The sequence below is a fragment of the Equus caballus genome, chromosome 17 (assembly GCF_041296265.1).
Source record: "Equus caballus isolate H_3958 breed thoroughbred chromosome 17, TB-T2T, whole genome shotgun sequence".
NCBI lineage: Eukaryota > Metazoa > Chordata > Mammalia > Perissodactyla > Equidae > Equus > Equus caballus.
In genome coordinates this window covers 90,509,199-90,527,552 of record NC_091700.1, presented here as the reverse complement: position 1 = coordinate 90,527,552, position 18,354 = coordinate 90,509,199, and the positions used below count along the sequence as shown (strand labels likewise).

The following is an 18,354-nucleotide window of genomic DNA, read 5'->3' as shown; positions in this document are numbered from 1 at the left end:
GTTTTATGCACTTGGTCTTTTACATATGATCTTGTTCTTATGCCCATGGCTCACATACAAGGTAGTTTCTGAGAATTTCATCTTGTAATTGCATTGTCCTCAAAATACGTTTATTTTGAAATCTAATTAAAGCACAACTTTTAGTACATGGCAGATACAATGTTCAGTGCATGAAATTTGTTTACCAAGGCAGGATATTTTATTCGCTCAAGCTGCAATTTAAAGAAAGATTTGATTTCTGAGCTGTACTATTCATTATCCTAATTTAGCCTTATTGTGGCCTCCAAGGCCACAATTTTGACTTGTTGGATGTTTGCCTGCAGTCTTCAGAATCTTTAAGGCACTGCTTTAAAGGAAAAATTACTGAACAAATTAAGAGAAATAGCTCCCTTGAAGTACTTAAGCATTCATACCACTAAAAGTGAGACAGTTTAAGACCTTTTAGAAAGTCTATGAATTTTCATGGTTCCTCTCAAGATTAGTTATCTCTTCCACTGATTTCTCATGTTATACCTTCTTACCTTCCCCGTAAGTAACTGATTGTGTCTCTACCTTTAAATGCTTAGAATGTTTCTCAAGTACAGTAATAGTCGTAAGAGTTGAGGAGTGCAAGATGCTTGCAATGGCATCTATACTATTTAGACTCCATACTATGTAGACTCTAAACTAAATAGTCTCGTTTCTATTCGTGTTACAATGTAGAGATGTAGGTGTTATCACATCCATTTCCCGTACAAGAAAACTAAGTCACAGAGAGGTTAGACTGTGCACAGAGCCAAGATTTGAACTGAGCACATCCTACCTTCAAAATGGGCGTTCTTTGACACCATGGCAATCTTACACTCTTCTGTAAGGAACAGATTGTCTTCAGTTTTCAAACGTAAGGTTCACAAACTTATCTGCCCTCTGTTTAATCACAAACACTTGGCGAGGGAGCTGCTCCTCCTTCTTTAACATGCAGAGCAGAGTCAGATGCGTTTTGACTGCCTGATAGAAGGCAAGAGAGCACCTGCTTTGGACTCAAAATATCTGAGACTACTTTCTAACTCTGTGAGCTTGGAAATCCACTTATCCTTTCCTGTTTCTCCACAGGTGAAAGGGGATAACAAAAGCACCTATCTCATGGGTTGTTGGGGATTAAATGCAATTTTTACACCAGCATGCAGTATGCTTGGAATGAAGCTTGGCACAAACCAGACACTCAACTATTAGCCCTTATTTTGATAATACCTCTTGTTGGTGTCAATTTCAATTGAGTGAGGAGCCCTATCCATGTCTGACATAGGCTTCACAGTCTCTTGAGATCATCGCTTTCACAGTAGGGCTCAGAACTAACATACAGAAAAGTGGCCTTTCTTGTTCCTCTGCTTGAGGTTGGACTCAGCATCACTGCTCCAGACCCGTTGTCTCTTTACACCTTCTGAAACAAGTAAGATGAAAACCTCAGTTGGTATAGTGAGTTTACATTTGTAGTAATAAATCTTACAGAGACTCCTGGAGGCAAGTGGGCTTGGGTGGAACCCCTGGGTCAGGTGGAATTTTGTACCCCTGGGCACTTGGATATGGTCATGTTTCATGGGAGATGACTTGAGCTGGTGTGTGTCAAAACCAGGAACAGTGCTTGTATTCGTTTCTTATTGCTGTTGTAAGAAATTGCCACAATCTTAGTGACTTAAAACAACATGAATTCGTTATTTATAGTTCTACAGGTCAGAAGGCCGAAATGGGTTTCCCCGGGCTAAAATCAAGGTGTCAGCAAGGCTGCATTCCTTCCGGAGGTTCTAGGGAGGACGCTGTTTCCTTACCTCTTCCAGATTCTGGAGGCCACTTACATTCTTAATCTTTATGGAAGAGCTTGTTATGCTGTCTTCATAATACGCTCCCAGTGGCTGAAAAACCAACACATACTTTAGTCTTCATAAGGCCAAACTGGTTTAGTCTATTTTTGATCTTAGAGCTGGAGAAGGGGGGAAGGTGGGCATCCATTTTTGTGGTGGTATATCCTAACATATTACCATAATATGCTAGCTAGTATTTGTTATATTCTGTGCAGTGGTTATAGACTCTTAGAATCAGGAAATTGTGAATTTGTAAAGAAAAAAAAAAAACAGTAAAGGTCATCCAGTTTAACCTGCTACTCAGGGAGTATCCTGTATGACAGAGCCTCTCAAACTCTAATATGCTCATTAATCATCAGGGACCTTGTTAAAAACACAGATTCTGATTTAGTAGGTCTGAGATAGAGCCTCTGATCCTGCATTTCCAATACACTCCCAGGAGGCTGCTGGTTCAGGGACCACCCTTTGAGTAGCAAGGCTCCTGAGCATTCCTGACAGATATGGCTACCATGGAGATGATTCGGTTATAGTCTCTTCTTCATATTTTGATGATTCCAGCTGTCACATACAGAAAACAGTAGTTCTTGGATCAAACCAAACTAAAAGTATACGTAAAACTTATCTGATTTTAAAAAATACAAACCAAAATGACATTGCAGTTGAAGGGAACTTTAAAAAATTGAATGCATATGCAGGATCTGAAGAGTCTTATATTAAATATCTGTATAAATATGTAGATATATGGTCATGTATATGTATATAAATATATATACACACATACATATATACACATACATATGTGTTTATATATGTAATATATAGTCTACATCTGTATTAAAAATACGATTGTGAAAATCTTGTTATATAATATTTTGTGACACTAACTCAACTTTAACATTTTCTTTTACATTAATTTTTATAAGAAAATAAAAAATTGAAGGTTATAAATCTGGACTGCCTATAGATATAAGCATGAGTCTAAATGCAATGTTGCCAGCCCTTCTATGTTTCGGAAGCCAATAGCCAGTTTCCAACGTTGGTTGCATTGAATTGAGTTGCAGTAGTCCGTGTCACTAGCTCTAACTTTAAAGCTAGAGTTACTAGTTTAAATATTCAAATTTAACAACTGCACATACTGATCACCTTAATTCTTATTTAATATTTGAAAGTGATTACTTTGGAGAAAGCCAGCTAAGCAATGGTGATTATAGTGTATCAAAATCCATTGTCAGTGATTATTTTAATGACTCTGTACCAACAGGGACACGTAGACACTCAGACAAAAAACAACCTAATTATAATGACAGCACCAAAGTAAAGCTGTGACAGTTACAAAACCAATTTAAAAGTTTTTTGACAGCCATGGCTAAAAGCTTTGTTTGGACCTTTCAGTAATAACAGTTTACTTAAGACATAAATTCACAGCTAAGGAAAATAGAAAGAGAAAGTTGTGGCTTTTCTGTCATGCAGATAAAGTGGAAATCAGCCGAAATGTTTTTAATAGAACATTACGTTGAAAAGAGTATAGAAAAAAGAATAATAGTTATGGAATTTAACTCTCACAATGCGAGAAAGGCTAAATAACAATAAAAATTCTAATGAGAATAGAAACTTGCAGACTGATTTGCTTATCTATGTCATGAAGGTCAGTAGTTCCTGCAAGTAAATTGACGTGTATTTAAATATGTTGGTTGGCAGCTCTGGAATTTGATTATCTATTACCTATAAAAAAAGTCAAGGGCAGATGGATGTAAGAATGCATCAATAGCCTTGGTGGCACAAAACCTTGCTAGATAACTGCTTTTCCAATGGCTCTGACATCTCTCAAATTATTAGACCTTATCACTTTTATTTATCTCGCTTGGTTCTGGACTCAGTCAAGTATACAACATAATTAATTCTTTGACCTTGGGAAATTAGTTTATCATTCCTGAACAGCAAAATACCTTATTCACAGAATTGCATTTATTTTTACTACAAACCTTTATAGAACACTTATAACATGCAAGCACTGTTCTAAGAACTTTACAAATATTTTGCTCATTTAAAATCAGTAACAACCTTTGGAGTTGCCACTGTTATCTCCACTTTATTGATGGGAAAACTGAGGCACAGAGAGGTTTTAGTAACTTGCCCAGGGCCGCAGAGCTTGTAAGTGGTGGAGTTACAGCTACACGCAACTTGGCCTGGAGCCCGTGCTGTCAGTGCCCACTGCAGGATCCGGAAGCCCCATGAAGTCACAGATGTGGATACAGAGACAGCACCTTCTTCTCTGTTCCCATTCTCAGGTTCTGCTGTAGTTAGATTCTTCTAGTTCCAAAGACTGAAGAAGTCTCAGGTCAGATGAGCTGGTAAGGATGTGTGTCCCTAAGTACCGAGGAGAAGCAAGGCCTCAGCAGGAGGTTGCATGGTGGCGCTAGTTCCTAGTCAGTTGGTGCCAAGGGATGTGACTCAGTGGTTTGTTGTTATGTGTTCAGCCGCTTTCCATAGGTCAGCTTCTCTCTCCTCCTCCTATTGCCCAGCCTCTACTCTCTCCTTTTATATATTCTCTATCCCACAGTGGACGGTGGGTCCCAGGATGGCCTTTCAACAGACTTACGTGCAGAGCCTGGATCTGCAGTGTACTTGCTGGGTGACCTTGGATAAATGAATTACTCTCTCTGAACTTACTGGGAAAAGGGAGTAATATATCCCAGCATATAGGCAAGGATCAAGACTTAAAGAGATAAAATAAGTAACGTGTTTATAGTGTGGCCTAGAACACAGGAAGCATTCGATACATGGTAGCTGCTATAATCACAGTCATTATTTTTGAATGCCTACTTATTTCAACTCAGTGTAGGCAGTAGACTTGGACCACACTTGGGTCCTCATTATGGTTCCACCTCAATACTGTGTGACAGTGGAAAGTTATTTAACTTCTCTGAGCCTCAGTTTCCTTCTCTATGAAATTAGAGTAACTTCCCAGGGCTGCTATGACATTAAATGAGTTTATTTATGTAAAGCACCTACGACAGCTCCAGGCACATAGTTAATATAAATACAGACATCGGGTTTTTTAGTTGTAGTATAATTCTAAATGAATTATTTATGCAAACGGTACGAAGTTTCAGGTATGTAAGATAAAGAAGTTCTGGAGATCTGCTATAAGGCTTAGCCCATAGCTAACAATCCTATGTTGTATACTTAAAATTTACTAAGAGGCTAGATCTTATATTAAGTGTTCTTGCCACAAAAAATAATAATAATACAGGAGGAGGGGGGAAACTTTTGGAAGTGATGGATGTGTTTATGGCCTTGATAGTGGTGATGGTTTCATGAGTGTATACTTAGCCCCAAACTCATTGAGTTGTATACATTCAATATGTACAGCTTTCCTTATGTCAATCGTACCTCAATAAAGTGGTTTAAAAAAGTAAAAAACAAATTATTTGTAGAAGTAATAAAGTAAAAAATAAATAGATCTCAAGTTTCTTCCAGTTTTATGATCATCTCTAAAATATCTTCATCCACAGTAGTTTTTTTCTCTTAACAGAAGAAAGCGATACTTGTTTTGTGGTATCAGCTTTTTAAAATTCATTTCTCCATACAGTCAGCATTAAGGATAAAGACTACCTAACTAACCAATGAAAATTAAGATACGAGCTATACACAAGTTAAATGAAATTTATTTTCCATTTCTCTGTGACTGTCTCTGCAGTCATTTTTAGCTGCCTGAAAAAAAAGATTCCTTTGCTCGCACTATTCAGTAGTAACTACATTCATCAAGTTCTCTTGGAAGTGCCATTTTGCACAGCAGCATTTCACAAAGATGTCACAGATCAAGGTCTAAGCACACCAGTTACGTTTAATGGTAAGGTTATTTCTTCATTAAGAGTTCGTCTGTTTTGCCTCCTCAGCAAATGATGCGCTCGTCAGTTTTCCACATGTTCATCCTGAGTATGGTGACGGTGGATGTGATAGTCGCTGCCAGCAACTACCACAAGGGAGAAAGCTTCCGAAGGCAATATGATGAGTTCTATCTTGCAGAGGTAAGCAGCTCACGTGTCATGGTAATAGTGCCTTTTATAAATGTGAAAATTAATTTCAATTCATTAATTACTTGACTTTGACTGAAGCTGCTGCTTAACTGTTTCCTTTGGTCACTGCGTTGCCTGATTCATTTCCTGTGACCGTGGGCCTGACTGATCTTCCCCATAGTGTGTCCCGTTGCCAAGGAAATCCTCTGCCTGGGTGTTCTTGCCACCCTGCTGTGTTCCTGTCCACCTCTTCTTTTCTCTCCCTTTGTCATGTTGCATTAGTCTGTTACCTACTAAACGTAAGCACAAGCGCAGATTCAGAAGATTGGAAATAAGCAAGTCAGCTCAATAATACCAAGGAGGAGGCTGGAGGGAAATTGAAAGAGATAGTACAATAATGTCTGTCCTAGAAACGGAGGTGTGACAACCTGCACTAAAGATGTCAAGTCAGGAGCAGGTGTATTTAGTGATTAAATAAGCATCTTCTAGCACCGTCCATACCATACTTGAGTTTTGGAATCATACTTCTTATTGATTGAGTAACTTTGTTAATATTTGAGTTTTAAATATTTTTTGATGATTTCCAGAAACCACTGTTTTTTTCATTGTGAAAAGTTATTTCTAAAATCTATTTCAGAATTCAATGAGTATATTTTATGGAAAAATTTATTGACATATATTTCTTTAGAAACCTATTCATCATGTAAGTGAGGTATACATATAGAGCTGTGCATACTTCAAGAAATCCAATATGTGAAAAAGTAAACTTAAAAAGCGGAAAAATTACGATTTGATTATTTTTATTATAGAAAACATTTTTCACATAAAAAATCAATCTGCCATACAGTTGAGTTCTCTTAGATACACAGAATTCTCCCAGTGCGTTGAAAAATGGATTTGGTTAATAAAAATTCAATCCAGCCATGCATAAACTTTTCAGAAAAAGAATGGATGGCATACACCTACCTATTGATTGTAAACATCTATGTAGGTATCAGGAAACTTTTAAGGAGTCACTTATGAATTCCACTCTTCATGGAAGTTTCTTTCCTGTAACAAATATCACAGTACTAAACTTTCAGTGGAGCAGAGTCTCTGTGATAGGACAGTGCCCAATTGCTGCGCGGTATGTGGAACTTACAGTTTAGCAAGAAATATAGACAGTAAACAATAACAAGTTTTTTATATTGTGAAGAACCAATGACAGAGGCTCGTGAAGAAGTTATATCCAGCCCAATACCTGAGAAATGGGTATAATTTTGCTGCAAATCCAGCACACAAAGAATGGATTGTCATTAAAAGCAGAGGAAACATGGACCAATAATATTCGTAGGTGCACTTCTAATGGAAGGATCAGATGCTGAAGGAATCCCCATCGGGTTTCTTCTCTCTGTCCTGTGAAGTGTGAAGCAAGGTCTACATCTGGCCTGGTCATGGGACAATAAAGTGGGAAGCTTGTGGAGAAAGGAGAGAGGAAATGGTTATTGTGGAGAATGCAAAATAACTAATTAAAGATACGTCAAATGCAATACTGAAGATCCTGCTGAGTTTTGAGACTATAAATTAATAGTGATACCAATTTAGACAGGTCTATGACTTTTTTAGGCTTTGCATAAAGGGGAGAAAGGCAACATTTGGACTGATCCAACTTTAGAACTTTTTCAGGCTGGTGGAGCTGAGAGAAGGGCTCAGGGAATACAGAAAAGCAGTTGAAATGATGGCCCTGTGGTCTAGGTTGGATGTGGAAATAAGAGTGAAGGAGCAAAGTGAAGGATCAAGGGTCTCCAAATGATCAAAGAACAAATATGGCTGAAATGATGAAATAAGAGAGTTAGAAGGTAAGGTTCTGATCAGAGAACGGGATCCAGGATTTAGAATTTGGGAATAACTCTAGGTAACTAAATACACAGTCTAGGGTATTATATGGATGTGGGTCACTTAAACACAATAGAGTCAAGACAAAAATGGTAAGGAACCATTTAGCTAAGGTGTTGGCTGAATCTACACAATAACATTAAAGTCATTCAGTGTGAGGCTAGTTCTTGGGGAAAGATGTGTAGGCAAGAGCATGTTGGAGTGACTGATTGAGAGATTAATGGAAGGCAGCCACAGAGAAAGTACATCTCAAGGGGCAGTGAGGAGTAATGGATGGGATATCTCTTCCTCATCCACATATTATCCTATGTGGGCCATATAGGGCATTGGAACTTTGAGCAATGAATGGGCATTGAGAATGGGCATTCTCTTCTGGAAAAGGCTGTGGGGGAAGTTATGCATTTGAGACAGAACTGGTTGAGGAAAGGACATGGGAAGCAGACTCTGTGAGCTGTGAGTGGAGATTGAGAGTGTAGAAGAAATTATTTAGCATGGGACAAGAGACACAAAGGTTAGTTAAAGTCTCTGGGTAGAATGACATGAGGAGATAGATGAGATAGAAGAATTATGCTATAGCATTAGAACAGGAGGTTGAAGGGCCAATGAAAAAATGCCTGGGAATAAAAACAGAAATGGCTACATGTGATTGAGATTATGCCATCTCTGTGGGAGGAGAAATCTGTATCTGCTGCTGAGGGAGTCCTGGATATTAGAACTTACAGTAACGTTTCTTTTGTAGCACAGCCCAGGATGGGTACTCGGTCAGACTAACTCAACTCTGTAGAATAAATACATAGGCCATCCACTGGGATCAGAAGAACAGAACAGAATCCTCCAGTAAATTTTACCTAATTGTTTCACATACAAAATTGATCTCTTTCTTAATGTGTTTGTGTGTGTTCGCTGATTTATCATCATACTGTAAGAAATTTCAAATAATTTAATATTGTAGAGTTCACCTGCGGTTAAGTGCATTGGCAGAGCCCAGGGGTAGTTGATAAATCCTTGTCATTTTTTCTTTTTGTATATAGCATTAAAAATTTTTTTAAAAAGAGAGAGACAGGATTGCATAGTAGAATCTAGTATGTATTGTCTGTCTACTAATTGTTGCCCCCTTCCCAAACCACTGGAAGCCAATTTGTTGGTTATAAACTAGGTGGTGGAGATTTAGTTTACTTAAACAACCATATAGACATCACTTTATTCTTGAACTACCGGAGCATTCAGAATTTGTTCCACTTCTATTGATTGATTTTGGATGTCTGAGTTTCCAAAGCATGTTTGATCTTTATTCAAATTACATCATCACTACTCTTTGTATCAGAAACTTATACATGAGTCAAAGTGGTTTGTTTCAAATGAGTGCAGTTAAGTCATTTTAATCAAACAATTTTTTATAAAATATTGTCTTTTAAAAAAGTTTATAAAGATAAGTTGAGTTTAAGTCAGTAGTAAGCAAACTTTTTCTTGAAGAGCGAGATAGTCAACATTTAGGCTGTGTTTCAGTAAAACTTTATTTGCAAACATAAACAGTGAGCTCGAACTTGGTTTAAGCTGTAGACACACAAATCATGTCAACTTACATCCTCCTGTGTTAAATTCAAATATCTTAATAACAACAGTAATGGCTGCCATTGTTTTGGAGGGTCTGTTATGTTGCCAAGTGCTTTAAAGGAATTCATTATCTCATTTAATCCTCAAAATGGCTATAATAACAGCAATTCAAGTTTATGGCCTATAATGATGCAGTATTTAAGGCAACAGCATTATGTAATATTTTGGAAAGTTTATTTTTAAAATAGATCACCAAAGGCCATGAGCTTTTAGAGAAGTAATTTCTTGAGTTCCCACATATTCCAGAATAAATTATTTCAAAAATCCAAAATAAACCACTCTACCTGTTAGGAGTCAACTTGCAGTCTAAAAAAACAGCCTTTAAGCATAAATTAAGCTCCCTAGCTTCTGTTGTGAAGCTGGGGACTTGTTTTGTTACTTTGGGTTAATTAACCTAAATTTAGAATTAGTTAAGAAATGGGGAAAACTTTTCTTTGTTTTCTTGGCTATACATAAACATAAAAAGGTAAAGACTGACTTTCTTTTGTACGAGTTTTCATTTTCATCTAAAATAATACATCGTTATGAATTTTACACATAAATCACATTTTTATAAGGAACATAATTATATTTTAAAATGTATATTCTCATTTTCTTAATAAGTAAAATTTGGACAATACTTTTCTATTGTTATATGAAAACATATATCCGTATATCCATTAGACTGTACATTTAACAGAAGTTTGTCAGCACAGTGTTATGCACGGAAGATTAACAATTTAAAGAAAAGTCCTCTTTTAAGAAACTCACAAGTTAATGAGAGAGAGAAAACAACAAAGCAAGCAGTTCTAACAACATGTGTCTCTGTTGCATTTCTGGTCTAGAGAGAGGTTTTTCTTGTTCAGAACTCCAGGATGTCCTTTGGTTTCCTGTTTTAGTGTGATTGCTGTGTTTGAAGCAGAAGGGTTTTCACAAAGCGTGGACTCATTTTACCATCTTGCATGAAGTCATCTTTTCTAGAAAAGTAATTTCTGTGTTCCTCTGGAGACATTTCGTTTTATGATATTTTGAAAGAGCCATTTATTTCAGTTCCAACAAAATCTGACACCCATATTTCAGCTCATTAATCACAAGAAATGACCAAATGAAGAAAGTAACTCATCTTGCCATAGCAGCAGTCTGTCATATTATCATTGTTTAGTTTCGTTTTCTGGGAAATTTTAATTAAGTTTCTTCTGACAATAACTTTTTGTGTGTTTCTGAAGGATTTGGGCAATATCTTGTTAAGTGAAAAATAATTCAATAATGACATTTTCAACTATTCACTGATCCGTCTCAAAGTTTGCTCTTTAACTATCTAGAATACTGAAGGGACACTATAGACTAAGGGAAGATGATTTACAGACCCCTCTAGAGCGATGCGGGTAATCATTTATTCTGGTGTTATTTAATCTGAATTTCATTTAGGAGAATAGAGTTACCTGAACTGAGTTTCTTCTGGGTTTTGTCCTGTAGTCTTCTTTTGTATTAAATATGCATTCCTTTTCTCATAAATATCCATTATGTTTCTTTGAAATTATGAAATAGAGATGGCAGCACAAATCCTTGGATAATATATTTCAAATATCTTTCCACATTTGGGCAGTATCTCTACGTTTCGTCTTCTCAGACCTGCATGGCACAATCAGATCGTTTATAATTTGTCACCTGTAAATGCTCATGCATTATTCATTGAATTAAAAGGGCAGAACAATTTCCATTGTTCCATTTATATTAGCACGTCATTTTCCATTCAGTTATTTTTCTCCTTAGCTTTAGAAATTTGACGATCATCTTGTTGATTTACCTGCTAGCCTCACAAATCCAGTTACAAATTCTTTTGGAAAACAAGCATTTTAACCTAATTTCTCATACTTTTCACTCTAAAAAAATCTTTTCACAAGTTATGTGCTGTCCTGAGAACAAATATAATACTGTTTCTTAGAACAATAACTCCTTTAATTTTTAAATCTGCGTTCCGTTATTGGCCATTTTCTTGAGGACAGGGTGGTTTGCTATAACATATGTTAAATGGCGTATGTATTATTATACAGTGAAAATTTGGAAAAAAATAATAAAATATGATGTTTAAAGAACTCATGTAAACTGCATTCCTGAAAAATTAAACTCTGCTATAGTGACATCAAACCTGATATATCTATAGAACATGAATTCTCAACGGGGGTGAAAACACCTCTGAGGGAGTAGAAATTGTTTCTTGGAGAGGCACAAAGCCCTCACTGTTCCTGTGTATAAAGCAGAGATGGATATGTGGAGTATGTAAACAGATATATTATGTATCTGTAGTATTTAAAATTCCATATCCTGTGGTGATTAGGAACAAAATACCTAAAAAGACTCTGGCGGGGGGGTGATTAAAAAAAGGTTGGAAAATGCTGATTTAGGAAAGTTGTGGAAGAAAGAAATATTTTTGTTTTTTCATGTATTGTTTCCAAGTTTTCTCAAGTAATGTGACAAAAATATTCACAGAAAGTTTGTTATACTCTTACAAACCTTGCCTTCGCTCTTAAAAAGACGAGTTTCAACTCATCCAGCCTCACAACTAATGTACTGTACTCCAAGGATACAGAGATTTTTCTTGATGTGGGGGCAGCAGAGTGAGGGATCAAGGCAACGTTGTGCTCCTGGGCTACGGGTGACGAGGGGAAGTGCACCCTCCCACAGGTTGCACTGCTGACTGCTGGGGATCGACCAAAAGCCCCGAGATGGACACCTGTGCAGTTGATGTTATGGGGTGTCCTTCCAGGTAACCGGGTTCTGCAGACAGCCCAGGAGCCCTCTCCCTTTTACTCAGCCAGCAGCACGACCCTGACCAGTTCCTCCCTGTCTGGCTACTGTCCAGATTGAATGCCCTGCCACAGGCTGGAGCTGCACAAAGAGGAGTTACTAAGGCTGCCCCCTCACACCTTCTACCTCGCTTCTTCTGAACTGTTATATTCCTCTGAATTCAAATTCTACTCTAACCCCTCTAACCACACTAAAATAGCTGATCACTTAATCTAATTTAATTTTCCAAATCCCTTCTTTAATTCCTGACATAGTTCTCACTTACAAGAGGATAACCCATAGTTACAAGTAAGTTAGATATATTTTTATGTGTAATATTTTTCCATAAAATTTTATCACTTTGGGATTGTTACTGTTTCTTAAGAGAACTAGAGTGTTAGTTTGTAACAATTGACAAATTACATAAGAAACGAGGTATTTGGGGGCTGGCCCCGTGGCCGAGTGGTTAAGTCTGTGCGCTCCGCTGCAGGCGGCCCAGTGTTTCGTTGGTTCGAATCCTGGGCACGGACATGGCACTGCTCATCAAGCCACGCTGAGGCAGCGTCCCACATGCTACAACTAGAAGGACCCACAACGAAGAATATACAACTATGTACTGGGGGACTTTGGGGAGAAAAAGGAAAAAATAAAATCTTAAAAAAAAAAAAAAAAGAAACGAGGTATTTGATCCAAGGAGTACTGGAATCAGGAATTCTGGTAGGAAAATCAGTGGGATTATGGGTATTTATATGTCATCTCATAATAATTTGCTCAATTGTTTTTTAGTGCCTTTTAGTGTCTTTGAAAAGCATATAGTTTTACCACTAAGCAAATAATAATGCAACTGGATCCAGCTGCGTGTTTTATTATGAATTACGATCAATTTAAACAGATCATTCCGTCTTTTTTGATAGCAAATGCAAAGTTAGTAAAGTGATTGATTGTATTTATATATAGGTAGACAATCTATTTGGATATATTTCAGGCATTTATTAGTACTTCTCTACTTAAAAAAAGGCCACTTTGAAATGGATTGCGTTCCTCCCTTTGGAATGAAATTCTGAAAATACAGGTGAACTGAGAGATGCAGGTGTGGGTGCCCGTTGCTACTCCCTCTGTTAGTACGACAGCCAGGTGAGGCTGCTGGCGGGACCTTTGTTGTGGACATAGCTGAGTTTCAGTTTCTTCAGGGGTCCCCTGAGATGTCAGAAAGACTTCCTCATATTCTTGCACCGCCTGGACTAAGGAACCAGGGCTGGAGAGGAATTGCCTCTTGTCGATGCCCAGGAAAGCGACCGTGGGTTTTTAGGTCATTTACCGCAAAAACCACAGTGCCTTCTACTTCCCCTCATTTGCCACTGCTCAAGGGAGCATAAAAGACAAACAAATAAACAACAAAAAAAAAACATACAACATATAGCCATGAGCAAGCAAAGAAAAATATTCTCATGCAAAGGGACTCAGAAACTGAGGCTAAAATTTGGAAATCCAAGAACATCTATACAGGAGTTTCCCAATCAGGTAGACTTGATGGAAGTAGGTTTTGGGGTTTTTAAAAAATATCTCAAGGACAGATAATTAGGGCACAAAACAAACCTTCTGAACTTGACTGAAATTTTCAAAAACTGAGCTGAAAAAGGGCATGGTCATTATTGAAAACTAATTATTAATATGGGAGGTCAAGTGGAAAAAAATAACTCAAAGAAACAGTAAAAATCATGAGGGAAAAGCCAGAGACTGACCACTCAGATGTGAACCACTGGAGCCCCTGAAGGAAAAAGGGAACAGACAGAAGAAGAGTAATAATAAATGAGAGAAGCAAATCTTCCTAAACCAAGGAAAGACATAAATCTGTAGGCTGAAAGGGCTCCCGAAATCTCAGGGAGATTAAATGAAAAAAAGATACATTCCTAGGCACGTCCTGGCCACTTTCCTTGGTTGCAGGCATAAAGAAAAACCTTTTTAAGCCTCTGAGTAGGCTTAAATAACCTGCAAAAGTAGGATAAATATATTGTGCATTGGATGACTCATCTTCAATATTGGAAAGTAAAAGCAGTGATCCAGTGTATATATATAGACCACTGAGAGAGAAGAATCGCAAGTCAAGAATCTGTATCCAGCCAAAATATTCATGTCAGTGTTAAAAATGCCTTTAAGATAGGAAAGGATTAAGAGAGTATACAACTGGTGATATTTATTTGAGGAAAGTATGCTAATAGGTATGCTAATCATAAGACAAGAACATCATAATCCACAGGAGTACGTAAGAGAAGATGAAATGGAGAGAAAAGTAGTGAGTATTGGATCTAAATGGAAGACGATAATAAAAACGTCAAATCAGGATCCTTGGAAAAAAGGAGAGAGAATTTAAAGGAGAGATAATTACAGTTCAAGAAACTAGAATTAAAATTGTGAACAATCTCAGCAAAAACAGGATTTAGGACGGGGTGTGAAGTCAGTGGAGAGTGCAGAAGTGATAGAAGGATGCTGTGGAACTCACAGGGCGGTAGGGCTGTGACGGATGAGTGAGCTCGCAAATCTGTGTGGAGAGGAGGTTACAGTCGTTCAATTCTGATGCAATAATGAAAACGTATAGGTTGATTTATGACGGGAATTAAACTGGAGGAGTAGAAAAGCAGAATAGAGGGGCCAGCCCTGTGGTGTAGCAGTTAAGTTCATGCACTCTGCTTCAGTGGCCCAGGGTTTCGCTGGTTCGGATCCTGGCAGCAGACATGGCACCGCACATCAAGCCATGCTGAGGCGGCGTCCCACATGCCACAACTAGAAGGACCCACAACTAAAAATATACAACTATGTATTGGGGGCCTTTGGGGAGAAGAAGAAGAAGAAGAAAAGAAGATTGGCAACAGATGTTAGCTCAGGGCCAATCTTAAAAACAAAAAAGAAAAGCAGAATAGAATGTCCAAATTAACAAAGGGAAAAAAGAAATTGACAATAATTTGGCCAAGCCAGAAAAGACAAGAAAAGGTTAGAAGGTGAAATAACAATGATGTACGATAAACAGGAAACATAAGACTGAGTATAACTTGGTACATTGAATGCAAGAAGGTTGAATTTTCTAATCAAAAATCATAGAAAATCCAATTATGTTTAAACACAAAATCAAATAGTATATTGTTTATAGGAGACAGATTCAAGGTGGCTCTGAAAGGTAGCTAAAAAATCACCTCTCTATGAAACAACTAAAAGTGAAATCTAAAATGTTAAAACATTTTAAATGCTTAGCAGAATGGGAAAAAATTAATGAATATCCTCAAGGCCAAAAATTAAGTATGATCTGAGTGCAGAATGCTCAATGGGCACTAAAGCCAGTGGCTGCCCTGAGGGCATTTGCATATCCTTGTCACCTAGAACTTGGCAATTTTAAGAGCTATACCCAGGACAGAAGAAGAGGCTGTGCAAGGTGAAGAGTCAGAACAGAGACCCCCCCCCCCAACATGACATTGGGACACATGTGGTCTGTACTTCAATGAAAGAAGGAAAAAATCCATCGCTCAGAAGGAAATAATGAGGAAACCTTCAGTCTTGACCTTGACTCCAGAAGCACAGAAAAAGAGCAAGCTTTACTGAAAATGTGTAAATACAAGTTGGCCTTCACTTGAGATTGGAGTTCCAAATCACATTACTTTCAGGGTCTGAGAAACATCGGCCAAGAAATTGATTTAGAGAGGTACCAAATTTGTAAGATACTTCATGCCCCTTGGTGAACTAGTCCTTTCTGGAAAAGTGTATTCTAGATGCAGGTCTTGAAAATCTAGAGGACACTGATGATTCCCTGGCAAAGTGTAAACTACCAAATTGATGGACAGGTATGAAACCTGACTGCAAGAACATTGGAAAGCTTTGATCTACCATTACATAAAGGACTGGGCCCATATGGGTTTTTTGGTGCAGTTTACCTAATTTCAAAGATGAAATAATCTTACTTTATTTAAGAAATTGTGTATCATACAAAAGATGGAAAACTCCACAGTAAGTTTGATAAACTAACATTAAGCTTAAACCAAACCTGATAGTTATAGTACAAGTAAAATTATAGACCAATTTCCTATATGACAGTAGCTACAAAAATTATAAATAAAATATTATGTGATAAAATATAGCAGGTTGGCATTACCTTCTTGGATTTATTCCAGGAATATACAAGTGGTCAACATCAAGGGCTCTTGTAATATGTTTGATTGCCTCATTGAATTAAAGGCTAAAATCCTGTAAGTAGAAGTGGATGAGAAGGAAAGTCCTTAAACGTGGTGGAAATTAATTACTCAAACCTATTGTAACTGTTATATGTGAATGCTGAAAAACTTTCACTGAAAATAGGGAGCAAATTATGGCTTCCTCTTATTACCACTTCATTATTTGGTATATTACTATAAAACTGCTCCATTATAGCTAATGAATTAATACAATTAACTCCAAAATAAATCTTGACAGAAATCTTACCTTCATTTGCAGGTGAAATGTATTTATTTTTATAAAACCCAGGAGACTTTATTAAAAATGTTAGAATTAATAGAAGAGTCTAATAAGGCGAGTATAGGAAATCAATATAGGTAAAGCAATAGCTTCTCTCGCCACTGCAACTAGCTAGGTAGAAATGGTAATAAATAAATAGGTAAAAAATGCATTAACATGAGTGACTAGAATATTAACTCTAAAGAAACAAATTTCACAAACAAACAATAACATCTTTATGGAGGAAATTTTTATTGGAGGATATAGTCCAAATAAATTGAAAAATGTAATATGTTCCTGGATGTGAAGACTCAATGTTAATCCTTCTAAAGTCCTATTTTAGAAAGTAAAGAAAAAAATCGTAAAAATAAGGATAGACATATGTGACCACATAATATTTAAAGTGTTGATAGAGCTAATGCCACCAAAGTTAAAAATCACACTATTCATTAGGGAAAAAATACATGCAGTTCATATGGCAGATGAAGATTAATGTCCTCAGTATCAACAACTCCAAACACTGATAAGAAAGATAAAACACCACCATAGAAAATTGTCAAGCTTATGTTCCTAAAAATTGTTTTAAAAAGAAAATAAATCTAACTGATCAATACACGTATGAAAAGATAAGCAAAAGTTTGATTAAGTTTGATTATATCTGGTGATGGTACAGATTTAGGACAAGAAACACTTTCCTACCTTACTGGAAGGCAAATGATTTACTGTAACATTTTGAAAGTAGTCTCTCAATATTTTCTAATATTTAGAGCACACAAACCTGTCCTTTGCCCCAGCCACAGCAGGTTCCAGACTCTATTTATAGAAATGAAGGCCCAATAAATACTGATATTGCATAAGGATGGTTAGTGCAGTCTTGTTTGTGAAGTGGCAGGATGCTTATCCTTTTTTCCCAATGACTCCTTGTCAAGGAAGTCAATGATTTATACTCATCAATTAATCAATAGGGAAAATGTTGAATTAAGTAGACATTGAATACTGTGGGAGATTATGCAGCTGGTAGAAAGAATAAGTAGGATCTATATCTCTTAACCTGGTGGGATGTGTGTGATTGTTAGTGAGAAGAGCAAGTGGCAGAGTGACATATAAAATGCACACCTGGTCATGTGAGTATCTCTGTTTGGAGGAGGTGGCAGCTGACTGAGAAGGGAATTTACAAAGTGGTTAACATGAATCACCTAAGAAATGTGGGCAAGGGATTTTATTAATACTCTGATTTAGGATTATTTCACAGTTAAAATGTATTACTCTTTTACGTTTTTGAAAAGGGATATGAAAATTTACATCAGGAAGTAACTTGGGCCTACAGAAGTGCTAGATTGAGAAGTAAGGTTAATTTCCTCCTCACATCTAAGTTAACCATCTGCAATGCTTTTTGTGTTCCATTCCTAAAAATGCTATTATTGAAACTCCATTTTTCTCCACATTTTCCAAATGTGAGTGGAGAGAAATCCCTTCTGATATTTCATGTTGGCCTGGAAAAAGAGAAGCAAGCTCTCCTTTCTTCCTGTCTTCCAGTAAATCTTCTGGGATCCTCTCAGAGGGATGTGTTATGACTAATACCAACACTCATGCTTGTGTTCTTTAATTAGAAGTTAATCTGATATTGTACATTTAAATTCCAGTTGCAAACTTCTTTATAAAATGAGTACTCTTCCCCATAGGATAAGTAAAGGAAAAATAACATGCTGTGTTTATATGAGATTTTATAATAGTATTGGTGTTTGTAATAGCAAATTCATGGAATT

The 18,354-nt window shown here is 36.9% G+C and overlaps 1 protein-coding gene across 3 annotated transcripts in view; it reads left to right on the top strand.

Annotated features, from left to right (window-relative positions):
* The window catches only part of NALCN (sodium leak channel, non-selective), a 303,647-nt gene that overhangs the window by 126,672 nt on the left and 158,621 nt on the right, over window positions 1–18,354 (top strand). For all 3 annotated transcript variants that reach the window (XM_070240456.1, XM_023621795.2, XM_023621798.2), the window contains one exon: window positions 5,738–5,869. In XM_070240456.1, coding sequence (XP_070096557.1) covers window positions 5,738–5,869 — 132 coding nt within the window. The remainder of the gene's footprint in view (window positions 1–5,737; window positions 5,870–18,354) is intronic.